General features: G+C 42.6%; 1 protein-coding gene across 1 annotated transcript; it reads left to right on the top strand.

The window, feature by feature from the left end:
- Positions 1–318: 318 nt before the first annotated feature.
- TRMT61A (tRNA methyltransferase 61 homolog A (S. cerevisiae)) lies at positions 319–20062 on the top strand. The gene is made up of 3 exons (XM_010153727.1): positions 319–679; positions 10344–10610; positions 19385–20062. Exons 1-3 carry the CDS (start codon positions 349–351, stop codon positions 19711–19713), a joined length of 927 nt encoding a protein of 308 aa, XP_010152029.1. The 5' UTR covers positions 319–348; the 3' UTR covers positions 19714–20062.
- Positions 20063–20417: the final 355 nt, after the last annotated feature.

Below are 20417 nucleotides of genomic sequence, written 5' to 3'. Positions count from 1 at the left end.
GTTTCTCAGTAGTGTTGTGGAGCAGGCTGAGTAAATTACGATGTATTTGCTAAATTTTCTTTAAAATGTACCATAAAATGGGAAAAATACCAGTTACATTCATGTCTGTGGGATCTTTCCATTGATTTTAATTGGATCAAGAGTGCAGCAGGTGGAACATCCCCGAACTTCATGGAATTCTCTTGCTAATGTCTTATTTGCACAGTGTGTTCTTGTTCTGTATTGAGGAAAATAAAATTGCTTAGTTTGATGTCTGTGGTTTCAACTCCATCACAGTCCTGCAGAACTCTCCTGACATATTTATTCTCTTCTAGGTGACAACCATCAGCCAGCTACAAGACTGTCACAATGAGTTTTGTTGAATATGGAAATACCATAAAGGATGGTGACACAGCTATTGTGTTCTTGGGCCACGAATCCATGTTTCCCATCAAAGTCCAGCATGGCAGTGTAACTCAGACTAAGTACGGGGTCATCAGGCATTCCACGGATCTTGTAGGCAAGAAGTATGGCTCCAAAGTGACCTGCAGTAAAGGAGGATGGGTGTTTATTCTTCATCCCACTCCAGAACTGTGGACCATGAATCTTCCACACAGGACGCAGATTCTGTATTCCACTGACATCTCTATGATCACCATGATGTTGGAACTGAAGCCAGGCTCCATAGTATGCGAATCAGGTAATAATTAATATGTTGTAATCCTTTATTAAGAACTAACGCCAACACTGTGGTGAAAAAGTACACTGATCTTTACATTTTTTAAGAAATCTCTTTATTTTTTCCCCAATTGTGATAACGATTTTCCTAGCCTACATGTTGAGTAGTTCTGCTTCATGTGCACGTGTTATCAGCTGCTGTTCCTTCAATAAGTAATGTTACCTCTGGATCCTGGCCTCATGTACCAGTATACCTTTGAGTATGTGTTTGCTTAATTCATCTTCTTGAAATAAATTCATAAACATTTTTCTTCTCTGAACCTGTTGTTAAGTACTTAACAATATTTATAAATATACAATTTGAATCAAAATTAAGGCTTTGAATTTGCAGTTTCAGAGCACGTAGTTGAGATAACCCAGTGGTGAGTGGTGATAGGGTGGTGAACTAATAAGGGAAATACATTGGCAGTATTTAGATAATGTGATATACCATGAAAATACATATATTTTGTCTTTCTCTTCCAAAGTGTGATCCGCTCGTAGCGGTGCAACTACAGACAAAATGACTGTAGCTGTATAATACAGTGGATGATGTATTCATCACAAGGCTGTGTTTTGTTTCTAAACTTGGTTTAATTTATTACAGTTTCCATGATTTTGCTTAATTTGCAAGCAAGGAGTGAAATTTTATATTAACATAAAATATATTTTAAAATATAAATATATATAAGATTTATATTAATGTAGATATTCTTCTGTTTAGGTACAGTTTATAATAATGACTTTATTACTGCAGGCAGTATCAGGCTTGCTTGATTTGTTTGGAAAAATACGAGCTGAGGTAGTGTCGTGGTTCAATCCTTCTTTGGTTTTTGTCTTTGTTTTTTCTGGCCGTTGCCTTTGAGTCTTTCAATGAAGCAGTTTCATACACTTCCCTCTCAAGCATAGATATGGCAAAGGACCCGCGTGACGGGGTTGTGCTGCGCTGCATTTTCTTGCATTTAACATTTTCTGTTCCCACCCAAGGATAATTTTGGGCCGCTTTTCAGGCATAATGACCACTTTCCAACGCAACTGAAGCGACTCTTACGTCTGCATCCCGTGGCACCCTTTAAGAAACAAGTGGTTAATGGAGTAAAGCCATATGCAGAAGCCTCTGGAACTGTTAAAATGGTTGGGTCCTACGAGTTTATATCTTGGTCTGTGGATGATTAGGCATTTTTAGGGTTGTCATGGGGAGTAGCAGTACTGTTCATTGGGCAGCTCTTCGCCTCTTCCCCTCCCTGCTATGTTCAGACAGGATGGGAAAAATAAATTGTTCAGGGTGGCTGGGATTTGAATTGCTCCGTGGCCTGCCTCCCTTGGAACAGGTGAATGTTAAGGTACAGAGCTGCACATAAAATGTTTTCAGTGATGTCAGAGGTACCTAGAGAGGGTGAAAATATTTAAAAGCTCATTTATATAAACAGCTAAGAAGCAGAAACACCTGGTGAGGTAACCTATACAGATTCCCCAAAATGCTATGAGCTAAAAGTCATAGCCACAAACAACCCTTATTGCTAACGGGAAACTGTCCCCAGGTTTATTTTAGTGCCTGTGCTGTCCACGTATTATAACTTCAGCTTCCCAGGAAAAGTGAACAGTTTCACTGCTATACTTGTGCTTCTGTTGCTTGAAAGATTCACTGGTCCTGAAGAAAGAGAATTGTGTCAAATTCATCTGTTTAACCTCAAAGCAAGAGATCTTAGCGCACATTTGCTTGCAACTGACCAGAAGTGATGATATGAATTAAAAATTTTACAGGTATTGACAACTGGAGCCTCCAGTGTGATGATGTAACCTGCTTTGGTGCCATCCCAAATTAGACAGTATTCAGTTCTAGATTAACCTTGCGTGGCCTAGACGGAACCAGCCCAGTGGTGATTAATAGAAACAAGACAGGAAATCTAGTCTAGTAATGACATTTGAGTCTGCTTCCTGCCAGTGCTGGTTTTAGATGTATTTTGAACGTTAATTAGCATAGAGGTCTGTCTTTTTTGTTATTTGCTACTGAACTGATATATATATGGCTGTACAGACTGGCAAGGCGGGCACTGTAAAGAGGCCAGGCGCTTTTCCTCTAGTCTTACTGACTAGACAGTGGAAGAGCGCTCTGCATTTACCCAGCGTAAGCAGGCAGAACTGTGGGTTAGTCTCCACAACTGTATGAAGACAGGATCGAAAAAGTGATGAAATACCCTCAGTGTCATGTTGTAATGCTGTGAATACGAGTATAAATGATCTTTTGTGTGTGACCATAAAAATTCAGTGGAATAACCAGAAGGCTTCATTTTATATCACTTGAATTATGCAGTTTAAATTGATTAGTCATGATTTGTCACAAATGCTAGAAACATATTAATACAGTTTTTACTATTTTTAATCATCTTTAATAAATATATAAAGAGAAAGCTTGTCAGCAGTGCATGCATAATTAAAATGACCCAAGTATACTCTGTTGAGGCTATAATGGAACTCAGCATCTGCCTGATGTTTCATGACGGAGGTGGAGGAATATGATCCTTTTTCTGTCTTCTGCTAATTTCTAATTTATAAAGGTATGTTGAGATTTAAAAACTGTTAGCACCGTTACTCGAGCTAAGACCTCTTGAAAGCATTGGTCCTCTGGTCTGAGGAATTCCCCACTCCTTAACAGCCTGATCTTTCCAGAATACTTGAGATAGCAGCTAAAATACCTGCTGTGAGTGGCCTGGTAGTGTGAAACTTTAATTCTCATCAGGTAGCTCTGATCCCATTTGCGTTCATTGCATGTGCAGTCACTGTCTACATAAAGAAATAAGCTGAATCTTTTTATTGTGTGTGTTGCCACGCTCTCCAAAACTAATCTTGATGTCAAATTCCCAGGCAAGGCTATTTTCAGCCCACTGATTACAGCTGCCTGTAGTACAAGAATCCCATTTGGCAACATATTTTGAGGTTTTTACATTTATTTTTGTACTACATTGGAGCCTCTTCAGGATTTTCAAAAACCTTTCACATACTTTTTTCCAAACAAAAGTGTGTAGAATCATTTTTTTTTCTTTTCTTTCCAGTCCCCACCTGTCAATGCTTTTTTACTGTCCTCACTCTCTGGTGAGACCTAAACAAGTGTCTGTCCTAACCCTTAGAATTACTCAGGGAATGCAGTACAGCACTGTGAAACCTCATTTAATCTCATAAATCTCAGAAATATTTTGGCTTCAATGGATCATAGTATTTAGACAAAATATAATTTAGTCAAAAGTATTCTAACCACCATCCCAATGATGATCCTTCAGTATTCAGCAAAATCACTCATATGAGCAAAAATGTTAATTGGATTTTTTTGTTTCCCTTCAGCTAAATCCCAAATTAAAAATTGCTAAACCCCGTTCATTGCCACACAGCAATGGGTTTCTGAGCTCACAGACTAGATTTCTGACAGCTCAGAGCAGCGTTCTGGGTCCTCATGGTTTCTCTGTGGAGGAGTATCGAGAGCTGCCAGCCAGCCTTACACTAGAGCTTCTCAAAAACAATTATGAAATTTCCAAACTCACAGCCTGGATATAGATTTTGTTAAGAGTACACTCATAAAAAATTAATGAGGACTTAATGATTAATGGATACTTAATAAATGATTAATAGTTTATTGTGGAGTCCCAGCAAGTCAGCTGTATGCTTCTGACTCTTCTGAAGTGCCTGCAGACTTTTTGGCAAATACTGCTCATGTCCTTACAGTTTTTGTGGCACAAGTATGCATAAACAGTTCGCAGCTCTGCTTTTAGTGTAAAGCACAGACCAAGGTTTGTAGGTACTGATTTGATTTTGGATCGTGCTCATACAAATCCAGTCTGTGTTTTATAATGTCTCGTTATCTACCTCTTAGCAGCTGTTCAGGTTAAAGTGAGAGAAGAATTGGAAAACCCGTCCTTGTCTAGCACCTTTTGAAGTGCAAGAAAGGCCTCATCAGTACAAATGTCAGAGCACAGTGTTCTCTTGACATACCAAAGAACTGAACCAAAACTGTGGCTACATGAGGCATCGCTGTAATGTATTCAGACTTGTGTCTGACCTGCAGCTGATGAGGAATGCTGCTCTTACCCTAAAGCGTTTGTTTCCAGACTTTCTGGACTCACTTTCATCTTATAATTTCTCCTAACCACAAGCGCTTTTCTCATACAGCTCTGAACTTAATATTATGCCTGTTCTGCAGAAGATCCTTCCCTGAAGAACTCCAGCTCTTGAATCTCTAAGGAAAAATTCAGTTCCTTTTGTAGGCAGTGCCAGCCTTGAAAGCTTTCCTGCTATCCTTCCCCAACTCCTCTCTCTGACCAGTGAGCAGTGGCCCTCTCCCACCTCCAGCCCGCTGCTGAAAGGCCTGTGTTCAGCATGGTGGCCACAACAGATAGGCAGGAGAAGGAGCTGATCTTCTGTAAAGGGAGCTTCTTGATTTGCTGTTTCCTCTTTCAGCCACCAGCTCATCTTGAAACTCTGTCTCTCTCTCTCCCCTCCCTTTTTCCATCCCTGCTCGTGCTGTGCCTCACCTCTGCCACCATGATTTGTGCCCTTGATTATCTTCGCAGGAAGATCGTTGGGTTAGTTTCCATTAGATGCTTAATATCTGTTCATATGTTTGCTAAAAATCATTCATGATTCTCCAATTGCCTAAACTCGTCATGTACTGTGAGCAGTCTTCCTCTGTTCAGTGTTTCTTGACAGATATTAGCTGTGGAGTTGTTAGCTCTGTCTAAAGATTAATTTTCCTTTGGTTTTGAGGCTCCTTCCGTTCTCATAGCTGACTCATGACCTGTCTTGCTATTTGCTAGGTCTGAGTGGCGTAGCTAGGAGACAAATAACAGCAACACTGTCATTGTTTTGTTGTATTTACGCATTTTAGAATAACTTAGGAAGCCAAATTTTGCAGCAAAAATGTCAGTTCATTAACGTGTTACTAGATACTGTAGAGACCGAGTATTAATACTCCACATACTTTTCCTGTTTCCAAGCAGTATGAACCTATGTATACACTGAAGAGCTTCTTCAGCTTTATTCCAAAGTGCTTTTGTGTATGCACAGCTGTAAACATCTGTAGGTCCTAAATCACAATTGTCAGTCCCCTTTTTAAAAAGAGACACCCATGATGAGAAATAAATAGGGAAGCCAAGCCAAGCCATAGCCTGCAGTGAGGCAGTGTAGGGGAACACAGAATCAGGTTGCTTATGTTTATAGAATGGGTGGCATTCCAGGAGGTTAGACAGAGATCCTTTGCAATAGGAAAACCAGACTAAATAGAAAACAGTGTAAAAATGTGCTTCCTTACTCAGTTATCAAGTGCTGTGCTAGAAGCTGTGGCAACACTCGTGTTTCTCTGGACAGTGTTCTGATCTGTATCTCTGTACTGTGTTGAAATAGCACGTCATTTTTTAACAGCTCAGATGTTGTCCACTGCAGCTTCGAAAAGGTGGGAAACAGTCTTAATGTGGACGCAGTCTCAAGATGGCTGAGGTGCGTGGAGGCTTCTCTGTGGAAGACGTGTCGCTTGGATAAGCAGAGAGTGAGAAGAACAGATCTGTGTGAGGTCAGGGAAATGATCGAGGAGTTCATCTCGTCAGTAGTTTCTTGTCTACAAATCAGAAGGAAGTCTCAGTGCGTGCTGAGCTAGAGTGTTTCACCGAGGTGTCCACATGTCAGGACTGAAATCCTTCTAAAACTGCAGTTTTCCTTGTCTTGGGAGAGGTCAGAAACAGTCCCCTGAGCTTAGATGTATCACAGAAGAAGAATGGAGTGTGCTTGAGCCCAAGAAGAAGGAAGGATACTGCATCGGTCTGCAGGGCCATTAGCCATGTGGTTTTAATGCAGGATGTGAATTTGTGCCTTTGGACTCAGTTGGACCCCTTTCCACTACGTGCTGACCCCCTACATGGCGCCTCCTCCTCAGTCTTGAGCTCTGAGCATGGCATACTGGGGACCCTGCAGTGCCTCAATCCCTGCAATGCAAATGTCCTCTTTTTGACTAAGGGGTTGAAGATCACCGAATAGTCAGTGTAGAAGAGTATCCTATTTTCCAAAGGCACTAGCAATGTGCTCCCCTAAGTGAGCTCTAAAACAGCAGCTGTGGTGTTAAGAATAACTTCAGTACAGTTTGAATTATGGTTGGTTTACCTCTCTTCTGTAGAGTCCAGTCCTGATGAAACAGGCATTGTCCTGTGGTAGAGAGCAAACAGTTCCTAAGGCTGTTTATAGTGGAAGCTGTCAAAAAGGCAAGTATCCTGGTGTAAAAATGATAAACTGTGTTTGTTCTAGAAATTGTCTTAACTTCTGCGTTCCAGGAGCATAGGCATTTCAGTGCACCTGTAGGAGAATGAAAACCTGGCCAAGTCAGTGCAGTTCTTCACTTGCCTCTTCTGATACAAAATAGTAATTCTGGGTGTTCAGGTTTTTGGTTCGTTTGCATGCAGGTAATTCAGCTATGATATTTCAGATTTCATAGCACTCTCTTTCGTGTTTCCCTAGTGCTGCCTGCATTTTGCTACTTCCCTGACTGATTTTGTGTCACGCTATGAATGCCTTTAATCTCCCAAAGAAACCTGAACCTGACTAGAACTTACTCCAAAGTGGTGCCTAGGACTCTTTGGGTCACATTTGTTGATTTCTGCTTTTTTCAGTGATGATTTTGAAATAGGGACAGAGCGGATTTGAAAAGGGATAGGGAAGGTGGCAGGAGGACTCACATACTGAACGTTGCAGATTTGAGGAGGTGAATATAAACATTCATTTCCCCCTGCACAGCATCAGAGAAGCGTAGGGTTGAACCCTGCCTTCTGTAGACAGCGCTGATGGGGCTTGAGGGGTTGTATGGAGTATGGACTCAGGCTGAACTGCCAGGCCCTCGCATTCTTAACGAATCACGTCAAGTGTGCTCAACTATCAGGCACTGGGAGTTCAGGGTCATTGTCATTTCACAGGGCTGGGTTCAGAACCTGTCACCTCTTCAAGGAGAGATTTTACAGTGGTGGGCAGTTTGCAGCCACCTCGTTCTTCAGTTCCCGCAGTTTCGAGTGTTGCCACGGAGAAGGCAGGCAGCATCTTCAGGAATACTCTCATTAATGATGTTAGTGTGATGGAATTTGATATGTTCAAATGTGATACATATGTATTATTCTCATGTTTGTGGTAGCCAGTCAACAATAAATAATTCCTGGCAACCTTGTTTAACAGAAGCTCAGTCTGTAATACACCTGTAAGTGGTGACTTCCAACATCCTGGGTTTTGTTCAGGGTTTGGCTTGGAGTGTTTGTGAATAAAAAAAAAAAAAAGAGTACCAGAAAAAAAGCCAAAAAACGTTAATGGGTTTTCCTAGGAAGGAGACAAACATTATCTTCTGCGGTGTTTTTAAGAGCAGATTTAAAAGGAAAGTGATTAAAAATGTAAAAGAATATGAACAAGGAAACTGGATACATGCACAAGCTGCCTTTCTCCCTGCTTACAGCCCAGCTGTGCTGCCAGGCCTTCTGCTCACTCCTTTAGATTAGCAGAGAAAGATGCAGAAAGTGTGCAGCATTACCCACTTGAGAGAGAAAATAATTAAATTCCGTCCATTTGCAAAAGTTCTCAGTTGTGCAATCCGGCCTTCTGGCAGGAAATGTAAAGGCAGAATTTCAGTCATGTTAGCATCTTGTGAACAATAGTTCCCTGCTCTTGTCATTAAAAAAAAAAATCAGTGAAATGCTGGTTCTTTGCAATGCACATATGTCATTGTGTTTTTACAGCCACATGGCTACTGTGTTACCATTGCTCCTTCTGACCAGGGAGAAGTTCATGTTATAGAACCACAGAATCACAGAATGGTTTGGGTTGGAAGGGGCCTTAAAGACCATCCAGTTCCAACCCCCCTGCCATGGGCAGGGACACCTTCCACTAGACCAGGTTGCTCAAAGCCTTGTCCAGCCTGGCCTTGAAGACGGATGGGGATGGGGCATCTTCAAGGTTGTCCCATGTTGTCACTGGGAGCCCACAGGAGCCGTGACCGGATGGTTTTTCCTGCGTGCACATGTACGTGTCTTTTGCCTTTTCTTTGCTTTATTTTAATATTGGCATGGATTTTCACTGTGTGTGTTTCCCTCTTCCCTTGGATCTCTCAGAGAGGTCAGGCTAAACCTGTAGGTCCTCCTTCCCCATCTACTCTGCCCCATTAAAGCTGGGGGAGGGTGCTAGTCTGCCCTTTGGGGTCAGAGCCCTCTCAGAGGGAAGCAGAGGGGCAGCACCGATTCCACAGGGCAGTCAGTTGATCCGATGGCAAACATGGGCCCTGAGCTTTGTTTACAGTCTGAATGGCTCTCTTTTCAGAGCTGTCGGATTAGATACGGTGTCCCAACGTTTCTCCCCTTATGTGAATAGAGGGCAAAAACCTTGGATCTGTCAGTAAACTCTGACTTCCTGTAGGGTTTTGGAAAGTATTGCTCCAATTAAGCAGCTGTACCAGCCCCTGTGTCCCCTAATTAATTTCCTTTCTACTGGTTTCTGGGCTTTCTCCACCACTGCTGTATTTCAGGTTCTGTCCTTTCTAAGTTTATTAAGATTTATGTTAGTTGAAAGAACTTGCTTCAGGTTGAAGTGTAGCCTGAACAGTCATTGAAGATAGCTAGAAATAGATTTTCTTTCTACAGGAGAAATGTGTTCCAACTACAGAATTATAGATCAATAAACACAGATAATTTGGGGTTGCTGTGGGGTTTTGAGTTGGGGGGGTAGGGGGTGTTATTCTGTTAAATGCCACCTGAGTGAGTAATTTTCAATGTGAATTGGTATATGGGTGTTTTCTTCAGTGAAAATGTTGGTTATTAGTCATTCATCCATTTAATACTCCAGCAGATCGTTTAAAATAAGTTTCCTAAATTATCAAGCTAAAACAAGGAAAAAAAATATGTGTCTTAATAGTCACTTCCTGGTTGTACGTGGTAGTTGTACGTACATACAACTTCAGGTATGTGTTGCATCTCATTAGACTTTGTTAAGATGGTGTAGGTGTGTATGTATATAAGTCACCTGTGAAACCAGGTCATTTGATCAATGTGACAGCGAGGAGCCCAGGGGCCTGAGTTTTGGATAATTTCAGTGGGAGTTGAGGATGGCTGGTAAGAGGGCCAAACAGACTCCGAAGACCATTTATTTGCATGGATAGCAGTAAGATTTTCAACCACGGACCTGTGCCAACATCTCTTCTTTGTTTTAATGAAGTATATACTGTTTTGAAAACACGTTAAAATTTGCCTTGTCTCTTTTCACCCTAGAAGAGTCTGGCACTTTGAAAAAACCTCTGTGTTAATTGCCCTGAAGTTTGCCCCTCTCATTTACTTCCTCATGTTTAGTCATGGCACTTGTTAGAGCCAGAGCTGACCCTTGGCATTATTTTTCTACTGCAGGGAGATGGGCAGGTCCTGAGCTTGCCACATTTTTAATGCTTTGAGGATCCTGAAGGCTGTTTCGTAGGTCGTTTAGTCCCCCTCTGCATGTGAAGGAAGGGCTGTTCTCTTTCAGTAGTTTAACCAATGGCTTCTGTTCACTTGGGTTTTGAGTAAGTGTTCAAGCAGTAGCACTAATGGAGAAGACCTGTGTTCTAACGTTTAGCACTGTCAAAAGGCATTTCATGAGGTGTTTGTCTTTTCTAGGTACGGGCAGTGGATCGCTCTCCCACGCTCTCATCAGGACAGTGGCTCCCACAGGACACCTGTACACGGTGGAGTTCCATCAGCAGAGGGCGGAGAAGGCCAGGGAGGAGTTTCGAGAGCATGGGGTGGAGCATCTGGTCACCGTGACCAACCAGGATGTCTGCAAAAATGGGTTTGGTGTCTCAAACATCGCAGATGCTGTCTTCCTAGATATTCCATCTCCATGGGAAGCCATAGGACATGCAAAGTCAGCGTTAAAAGCTGAAGGTAACTGTACTTACCTCTTTCTGTTCAGGAAGTACTGTGTGTGCACACATCTCTGCCTTTGAGCCATGCGCTACATCTGCTCGCTCCCCCTGTGTGATCGCTCTTCTCAAAGGTCAAAGTCTCTAGGCATTTCTAAGGCTGAAAAACCTTCAAAAGAGGTCTTCAGTTTGAAAGGAGAAGAACTTTTTCCTACAGGCCTGTGCTAGCTGCTACAATTAGCATGGGCAGTTTATAAAAAATCCTTTGAAGTCAAGTGAATTTTGCTTCATCTGAGGTCTGTGGGAAGCAGCAGTAACAATAAATGCTAAAAGCAAATTTCTTTGGCAATTCAGTGGAAAGGTGTTTGTATAAAAGGTGTTCAGACCCACTTCACATCAAGCATTGCAGATTTGGACCTCTTTAACAGAGCACCCCATCAGTAATGTTAAAGAAAATGTGGTTATACTTGCCATTTTTTGCCTTAAATCTCTGCTGTTGGAGCTAATGATCAGTTTGCCGTTGGTTGCAGTGGGAATGAAACATAAAGGCTGTTCTAGCTTATGCCAGTTATTCCAAGATTGGGACAGCAAGTGAGAACTGCTGTTGAGGTATTGGATGGATTTCATCAGTTTATTAGAAATCTTTTCCCTACTGAAAAATAAGCTTCAGTGAACAAATCATTCTTTTATGCTGGAATCAGTTTTCCCCTAATTAATGTTACACCAGTGTAACTGTACTGGTGTGGATCTGAACTAACTCGTGCCAGATCCCTTCCATCTACAAAAGTGACTTTCCTAATCAAGACAAAAGGAGTGCTGAACAGTGCCCGTGCTTGGGCATGAGTTTAGTAAAACTTGATTATGTGCCAAGGCACAGTTCTTTGTTAAAATACATAATCACAGGCCTGACTTTAAAGGAATTGCTAGGTCTTCTTGAAATCACAGGGTTTAAGCTCGTCTTAAGGATGACTGGATGTGCGTTACCTTCCTCAGTCAGACCGACCCAACTGTTAGGCTACCTCAGCTACCACTGAAAATTTTCTAGGAAGCTTTCTGATGCCAGTGTAGCACATGCTTTCTTTAAAGAGTGAATAAATAACGAGAGACTTGTTAGCACTCTGTACCTGCAAGGGTTACAGCTCAATTTGTAGCTGCTTTCCAGTGTGTCCTGGGAAAAAAAATTAATTTTCAGTGTACGATGCCCTTCCCATGCTCAAATTATCTAATCTAGTGAGCACAGCGCTCAGCTGACTTCCCAGCTTAGAAGGCGCTGCATTGCGCAGTCCAATTTGAATTATTTAAGTGGTGCATGTTTAGAATGCTAAGCAGAGCTGCTTGAACAGTTCCAAGTTTTGAATCCTTGTCTCATTCCAGCATTTGAAATCCTAGAAAAGGTATTATAGTCCCAAGCTGGCCATACCATCTGGCTGTACTTTTTTGTGCTATGCTACAAGGTTACATCTGCTTAGGCAATATAAATAATACTTTAAAATCCCACATTTTTGTGTTTGTGAAGTGATATCGTGCACTGTATGTACCAGTCAAAACGCAAAGTTACTGATGCCTGCTCCAGTTTTTGCTGCAAACAGCCACCAGTGTCTGAGATCTGGTATTGGTCTAAGGCTCATCTTTTAGGTTTCATAGTACCCGATTGAGCTGGGGGCTTGGGGTTTTTTTTTTCTATTTTTCATATAAAATCTAATTGATTGCAGTAGTAATAGATACAAACTTAGGCACATTTCTGTTTTATTCCAAATCATGTGGGTAGTTTTGTTGTGGGGTGGTGTTTTTTTTTTTTTACTTCTGTAAAACCTAAAATGTGATAGAAGGGTATCTGTAGCTGCTTCCCCCCAGGCAGATAATTTTATAGGGTTCCTTTGTTTTGTTTTCAAACAGTTAAAGCTCTCCTGCAGTAGGAACAGTCTGTGCACGTAACTGTGGTTTTTCACCTCCTTTCTAAGGGTTAGCGTAGTGATAAAGCATCACTGGAGGGAATGAGTCGTTGCACTGATTTCCCTCCCTACCCTCTCTCACATCTGGACAGGGTCACATTTGAACCATTCACACTGTGGGGTTTCCTGTGATGTGCCATGCAAATACTGCAGCTGTACTGCCAGATAGTGGTAATTTATTCCCCAAAGTCTTAAGGTACTTCAAATGGTATGAGAGCTAAGTGAATCCAATATACAGCATCAGCTAACCTCCTCTTTCAAACCACAATGCTCATTATAGCGTATTCAGCTGGGACAGTATGTAAGAGTTCTTAACCTTAACAAAACCTTACCAAATCAGTGTTTTCTCTCCTACTTAAACTCAAGATCCTGAATAGTTGCAGCTCCTAGTAGGCTGAGTGTTAATGATCCTCTTTACAGAGCACATGTATCACTCACGTAATGCCTTGCAGTATGCTGTAAATACACTGCTTACAGTAGCTTGTCGTCCCAGTTAAAGCACTGCCAACCTCTGAAGAGCTAAAAGAATAAAATGGCACAGTAGGTTTGTGACTAGAAGGTTCTTGTTCTCTGGTGATGCACTCTGCCGATGTTCAGGCTGGCGTCTCAGCTGCAGGATCCTCCTGTGCTGATTTCAGCAGTCACAGTTTCACCAGAAACGCTGCTTGTAATATCTCTTGGGCACTGCTGCACTGCAGAACTTGCTTTCATTTCCAGACCTGCACTGTTTTTCTTTTGCAGCATCTGCTGATTAATGCTTTTTTATAGCCATAGCTGCTGTTCCCAATATCTGACCTTGGTGGTTTTTGCAAAGTTGCTGTTAACTCCTTCAAGCTAAATTTAAAAAAAGGAAGAAAATGAAAAAAGTAAGGTAACAAAAATATCCTCAATATTCTATAGTTCTTAAATGCCCTCAAACTTTTGACTCACAGTCATCTCACAGCTGAATACTGTAGTGCTCTGAATATAATTCTGCACCCACCTACTCTGCTCTCATAAATATTGTCTGTTTCTTCCAAGGCTGTGAAATATGAAGCAGAACCCTGCTTGTACACTAATTGTCATACAGATTTTAATTTTTCAGGTAGGGAGATGGAAAAGTACAGCCATGTAGTAGGTTGGATTGGCCTTTTGCATTATAAATTGGTCCTTGGTGGTGTTTAAATTAAAAGTGTGAGTCACAAAATTATTAAAACCACCCCTCTTTTCTTTCCTTTAAAGATTTTACTCTTAAATTCAGACTTGCCACTCCTTCTTGAGCGTCATGAAGCCCCTAATTTATGAGTTTGTCAAATTATGATCCTTGAGATACCACCTGAATCATGTAGCATGGTTCTGTCCAGTCTCCCCTTAGTGTAACCATTGATTGGCAGGTTTGGTTATTGCAGATGCTGTATAAGAGATTAAATAGTATCTCATCCTCCCAGTAGCCTGTGGTGCAGGTAGGGCATTGCCTGGTTTAGCTAGTTTCATTTGGGCTTGCCTCCCTCCTGCCCTGAGCTTTCAGGGAATACCATGTCCATGTAGAAACTCTTGCTGGCTATTTTTCTTGAGCCCCAAAAGTAATTCATGGTCGCGTTTTTAAATCACCCAGGTGTGGCTTTGAAGAGCAGCTGCAATCCCTGGCCACAAGTCTCACCCCTGTGGTGTCTGGGGAGGGATTACCCCAGGCTGAGTCACACTGAGAAGAGGGCAGTGACATGAAGGCTGATGTTGTTTGAACTCAGGCTACCTCAAAAACACCCTGGGAATGTGTTAGGGCAGGAAGTGGAGCCTGACAGTCTAGCACGCTGTCCTCCACCCATGCAGGTGGTACTCAGGTCGGTATCAATGCTTCTCATGTCCCCAGGAGATTGTTTTGGAATACATGGATGAAACAACAAGTTCTGGCTAAAATGTCAGCACCAGTCTTAACTAGTGTGGTACCTGCTTTGATTCGAAGGAGCATTGACTCAAGGTGAGGTTAAAGATCCACAAACTAACTTTAAATTGACGCATATCCACTCCACATTGAGGGGCCATCTGGTCTGGTGCAAAGCTGCCCCGCCAGGATCTAGGACAGGGTGCTGACCCACAAAGCAGCTTCATCTGCTTCCGAAACGCCGGCTGTTGGCTGAGCCAGCCCCAGTGGTTGTGTCTCGTTGGAGGGCATTAGCCTAACTCCATTGGTAGGTCGGGTGCGCACCATGGGCCTGGCCTTAAGTAAAAGGGATTCTCTCCCGTGTCAAGTCAAGCAGAAGGATTCCTGTGTCTGGAATGCCAGCCAAAGCTATTGGCCTTTACACGGTTTGTGGGAAGTAGTTTGGGATGAAAGGATCCTTAAAGGAAGTTGTTAGGTTTTCTTCCCTAGTTTGGAGCCAACTGATTTTTTTCATTTCCTTGTTGCATGCTTTTGCCAGCCCTTAACAGTGAGCAGGAACAGATTCCTTTTGAAGGGTACACCTACAAGTGTAGAGGTTAGGGTCAACTTCGCAGAAACTCACATCGAGTTCCTATTAATGAGCTGGCAAGTGATTTGGAGAAAATTTTCTTTTCTGAATCAAGAAACATCCTTTAATTTCTTCCAACAGCCGAATCCTCTAATTTCACTTGTCAGGGAAGCTACATCAAATCGCCCACGAGCACACTCACTTAAAGGACGTTCTGTCCCCTTTTACAGAGGCAATATTTTTAGTGTCCTACTAGCACAGAGTAAATGCCATGCTGATGCTGCTCAGTGACTCTCCTGCCTCGCCCCTACACAGTGATAATGCCGTGTGGTTTTTTTCTCCCATGAGATCTTTGTAACGTAATCTGCCAATTACGACAATGCACCGAAGTCCCAAAACCCGGAGCTGTGTTCTTTTACCGGAGATGATAATGCTGTCCTGTATTCATTACGTCACAGAATCATTTCTGAAATTACATGCCTGTTTCCCTGGAATTTAATGGTGCTACACTGCATATGTTCTTTTTGCATCTTCTGAATAATACTGGGATGATGAAAAACCCTGTCAGAGCACTTGTGACACATACTGTAACCTGCAGAAGGGCGGGCACACAGCTTGGAGACATTTTCTGTATCGTAAGCATGCATTGGGGTGCTTATCAATTGCCAGATTTTCCATACTTGAAACCTAATGTGGTTAGCAGCTAAATGGAACTGGTGGAGGTGTTAGTCCTTGCTCAGACAAGCTAGAAACAAGTGTGTGTTGGAGTAGCACAGGAACATACCAGGAACTGCTCTTGGAGAAGGAGCAGCGTTCAAGGCACTGACCCTCTTGTAAAGATGACGGGTGTGCCCCTTGATTACTAATTAGGTACTGTCTGTTAAAATGTACAGTGCTATGTGGATGCAAATCTTGTTCGTTATTTCCCCCTTCCTTTAAGCTCTCTTCTGAATTGTACTTCAATTTTCACATCCTTTTGACCCTACTGCTGGTTGCAGTGACCACCAGGACTGTGTGGGCTCGTTCCAGCGTACGGGTTTGGGAGATTTAATCTCTCCATTAAATGTTTCAAACTAACTCCCTGTAAAATCGAAGGTAGGAAAAAAAATGTAAGTCTTTCATATGGTCTCATTATTCTCTTCTCCTCAACTGTAGCACTTGTCAGATGCATTATACATGAATAAACACATTTTTAGACAGCTCTTCAGATCAAAAAGCTCACACAGCTTCCCAATGTGAACAGGATTAATCTCAGATAATTACTATATCAATTTATGATGACACACAGATCTCATTAGCCAAATTTAGGAACGGTAGCTTTCCCAGAAGGAGAGCTCTGAAAGAACACAAACTCGGTTTGTGCTAGAAAGTTTCCGTTGGGTTGTTTTCACTGCTCTCTAGTCTAGTTCACCCCTTTGTGATCCACAGAGCAGTGTGCCCCAGCCAGCAGAGAGGGAGGGAGTACACGTTTTTTCTTCATTCACCAAGGAATACTTGGCATGGCAAGACAAAGCAATGCATATTCAAGTTCTTTAAGCCCTAAATGTCTCTGACTCTAAAGGACAAGGGGGCTCTTAGAGAATCGGAGAGTTGTGAATGCTGAAGTCTAGATTTCTATCTGTTTGGTGATTGTGACAGGAAGGGTGTTGCCTGGCTGGTAGCCCGGTGGGGGTACACAGGCCAGCCTACAGTGTACAGAATTCAGGAGCATTTGGTCTGTGGGAAATGATGGCGTTTCTGCTCCCAGGACGGGAGGACATGCCCTACGAGTGCTGGTGCTCTGCTGCTCACAGTCCACGTTTTCTGCTGCTCTGAACACACCACGGCAGTTGAAGCTTCCCAAACCTTTCTGCTTTAGACAGCCATTCACAGTCTGGAACTGCAGTTTCATTTCTGCCTCCCAGCCTTCTGCTAATTGTAGCTTTCCGATCTTCTCTTAATATCTGTGTAATCCAGCCGGCCTGCCCGATGGTACGTACAGGAGAAAGCAGACCCCTCTCCCATTTGTTAGGATCCATAAAGGCAAATGCTTGGTGGTTTTGCTTCTAAACTGAAATTGGCAGAACTGCTAAACCCCACTGGGTGCTGTCAGTTATACGGAGTACCAGCTGCTAGGCTGTTCTCTCACTCTTCCCACCTGAGCAGCTCCCAGCAGTGCAGCAAGTAAAATAACATTGCGTTTTGTGCTTCCCCTCTGGATATTAGCTACTGCAAGCAAGAGCCTTCTGCCCTACCAAGTGGCTTGAAAGCCCGTTTTCTGTAACCCTGCTTCCCCAAGCAGTCCGCTTTGCGAGGAGGCAGGCTGATAAATCATCACAAAGTTCGGTGTTGACACGCTGTGCTCAGCTGACCATCCTGAGGCAAAAAGAAGGGTGCTCTGCCTTTAACTGAAGGCTTGACAAGAACCGTAGGCGGCTCTGCAGCTTGTGTGGCAACAGCTGTGTGCAGGCTTCTTCATTTTTGACTGGAAATCTAGAGCATGCGAATTTGAAAGCCTAAACATATCTTGAAATCCTTGTAGTCAGAATAAATAAGAACAGACTTACTGTAAATGTAAATATATTTCCTTTTTTTTTTTTAATTGCAGTATAAAACACCAAAATCAAAAAGCCTGAATGAAATAGTAGTAAGTCTCTGGTCTCTCTGCAAATTCTTGCTTTGCAGACAAAGAGTTATTGTGAACTGACATTTAGCTAAGTTAGATTACACAATGAGAATGTAACATCTTTCTTTCTAACATATGTGCATCGTAGTGGCTTTCTAATTATGTAACAGAAACGTCTTCCGGAGCTTTTCTCTTTTATAGCTAAAGACATGGTGGAAGTGTGTCCTGCTTTGGCCAAAAAAGATTAGCTGTCTGGTTCAGAATCATTTTAGTAGCCCTGGCCATGCTGATGAACATATAAATCTAATTTCATGGGAACTAGTGGGCTGGGTGTGCAATTAAATCGGCATCAGCAGAGTTGGTTAATAATGACACATACCAGCATTAATTTTGCAGGTGATTATTTGATTTGGGTTGTAATTGTCACTCCAGGGAATTACTTGTCCAGAGTACTTTGTTCTGAAGATGCATGATAAGAACCCCTGGCTGTGGAGACTTTATTTCAGGAGTAAAATTAAATCCTACTTAGCGTATGGTGGATTAATAGTCATGGAAAGTGCTCTTTCCTGGTCGGTACCCAGCACATCATTGCAGCACAGTAACTAGAGTGCTACAGTTCAGACCTGATGCTGTCTTTTTTTAGGGATGTGACTTCAGAAACAAAAAAGGGGGAAAAAAAAAGGGAGAGTTTGAGATAAAGCAGGCTTCATGTAGTCCCAGCATAGCTTCTATTTTTAGCAGAATGCTTCCATGGGTTCTTTAACTACTTAGACAACTAGTGTTGGAAGGCTTGACTGGATGAGCCTGGGAGAGGGCTGGGACGGAATGCAAATCAGGTCAGCAAGGATTTTCATCTAATTGTAATAAGAGAAACAACAGCTGAAGCTGTATTGCCCAGTGTTCTTTCCCCCAGCACAAAAGCTTTTCAGGAGGGGCAGTTGCCTTGTGGGACACGGTGTCCTGGGTGAAAGCACATGCCCTGGCTTTATGGCAGTGTCTTTGTAATTCTTTGATCTGATTTGGCTGTGGCTTTTCAGAGTAAATCTGAATCATTCTATTCTCAGCTGTTAAGGTGACATTGTAGCACGCAGAAAGTTGTAGGGGGCCTATTAATACTCTGTATTTAGAATCAAGAATCTGAACTGTGCATGGACAAGGAGACAAGTGTTAGTTTATCACTTAAAGGTCCTATCCTAGAGTTTGGAAGCATTCGCCGTAAACCTGCCCGATGTGATATCCAGTAAGCTTTAATGCTCAGGAGACATGCTGGTCAGCTTGACTAAAAGGGTAAAGCCTTAACAGCACTCCATCTATGGCCTGGAGAGATTACTTTATTCTGTACACGCATACCATCGTTCTCAAATAAACACAGGCGCTTTTGTCAGGGGGTGTGTGCACGCACGCTCGTCTTCCAACGAAGGCAGCTCTGTACAGTGCGTGGAGAATGACTTCTGGCTTTGTGTAGGTGCCAACTCCAGCTCAGTGTCTCGGTCCAGAATAGTGGGTAGCGATTCCAAGAGAGTTGCTGCTGTAAAGGGATCGACTAGAACATTTTGATCATGAACAGAGGTGGTGGGCAACACTGGATTTGGAAGATGAGTGAATTTGCTGTTGCAGTTTATAAAGGGCCTGAAGCATCTTGTAGTTATCCATGTTTGTTCTTGCGCGGACACTTGAAACCGCATAGTTGCCTCATGGAGATTTTCTTGAAGAATATTTTCACTTTGGCTGTATTATAGTGATTATATGGGCATCTGGGAGAGTTGAAAAACAAGATAAAAAGCGCTTCCACTTCTGTCTCATTTTGCAGGTGGCCGCATCTGCTCTTTCTCCCCCTGCATCGAACAGGTCCAAAGAACCTGCCTGACGATGGAAGAATATGGATTCACAGAGATTAACACCTTGGAAATTCTGCTCCGAGTGTACAATGTAAGGACAATTAGCTTGCAAATCCCTGACCTTGGAAAAGCAGCTGAGGATAATGCCAGCGCTGGCTTTGACAGCAGCAACCCCTCAAACCCAGGTAGCCCGAGCACTGATCTTCAGCAAGGAACTGTACAGTTCAAAAGCGGCGTGCCGCTCAGGGAGACGGTCGGTCACACTGGATACCTGACCTTTGCCACCAAGAGCCTGGTTTAGTACAGACTGAGTTTGTGCAGTCTGGAGTGGTTTGTGTGTTTGTGTATGTTTGCTGTTTTCATGGTTCTTTTTTGTAGGGCGTCCAGATTTTTACTTGTCAGGGAATTCCATATATAGTCAGATTTGGTTGGAATATGCTTTGTTTAAACAGCACACAAGCATTAACCAGAGCAGCATTGAGGGAATGTTGAAACTATGGAATGGTGCTCCACTTGCTGTCAGAAGATAAATTAATAGCGAATGGCCATTCACTGGAATGTGCAGAGTAAAGATCCCTCCCAATCAGAAAGCAAAACAAACAGCACACTAATGCAAATTAAGTTGGCTTTTTTCCTCCTCTTTTCTGAATTGCTTTCCCAGGTTTATGTGGGTTCTTTTTCTAGCATCGCTAGACCCATTTTTTTTTTTTAACTTCTCTAGGGTCTGTGTTGCTCTTATGAACGTGAAAGTGCCTCCTTGCTTCATTTTAGATACGTAAGTTGCGAGGTCATAGGGCTGCCAGCACGACTGATCAGAGCTGGTGTTTCCTTGGAATGGTGTTTGGCTGCACAGAGCAAACGCTTACTGGCAGTGTTCAGGAACACAACCTCTTGCTCCATTCCAGGCTGGCATCTGCAAATCATTTAGATTACACAGAGGTCAAAGAAGCGTGCTAATTGTTGGATTTGGTTGACAATAGTATATTGTGCTCATCAGTTTATCGT

This window comes from Eurypyga helias, unplaced genomic scaffold, assembly GCF_000690775.1.
Source record: "Eurypyga helias isolate BGI_N326 unplaced genomic scaffold, ASM69077v1 scaffold36276, whole genome shotgun sequence".
Taxonomy (NCBI): domain Eukaryota; kingdom Metazoa; phylum Chordata; class Aves; order Eurypygiformes; family Eurypygidae; genus Eurypyga; species Eurypyga helias.
Note: the sequence above shows the minus strand (reverse complement) of the source record. Positions and strands in the feature narration are given on the sequence as shown.

What these genes read in the sequence shown, in the direction of transcription:
- TRMT61A (XM_010153727.1), top strand. Translation starts at nt 349, where the DNA reads ATGAGTTTTGTTGAATATGGAAATACCATAAAGGATGGTGACACAGCT. An exon ending in CTCCATAGTATGCGAATCAG is followed by an intron (nt 680 to 10,343) that starts GTAATAATTAAT and finishes TGTCTTTTCTAG; the next exon opens with GTACGGGCAGTGGATCGCTC. An exon ending in GTCAGCGTTAAAAGCTGAAG is followed by an intron (nt 10,611 to 19,384) that starts GTAACTGTACTT and finishes CTCATTTTGCAG; the next exon opens with GTGGCCGCATCTGCTCTTTC.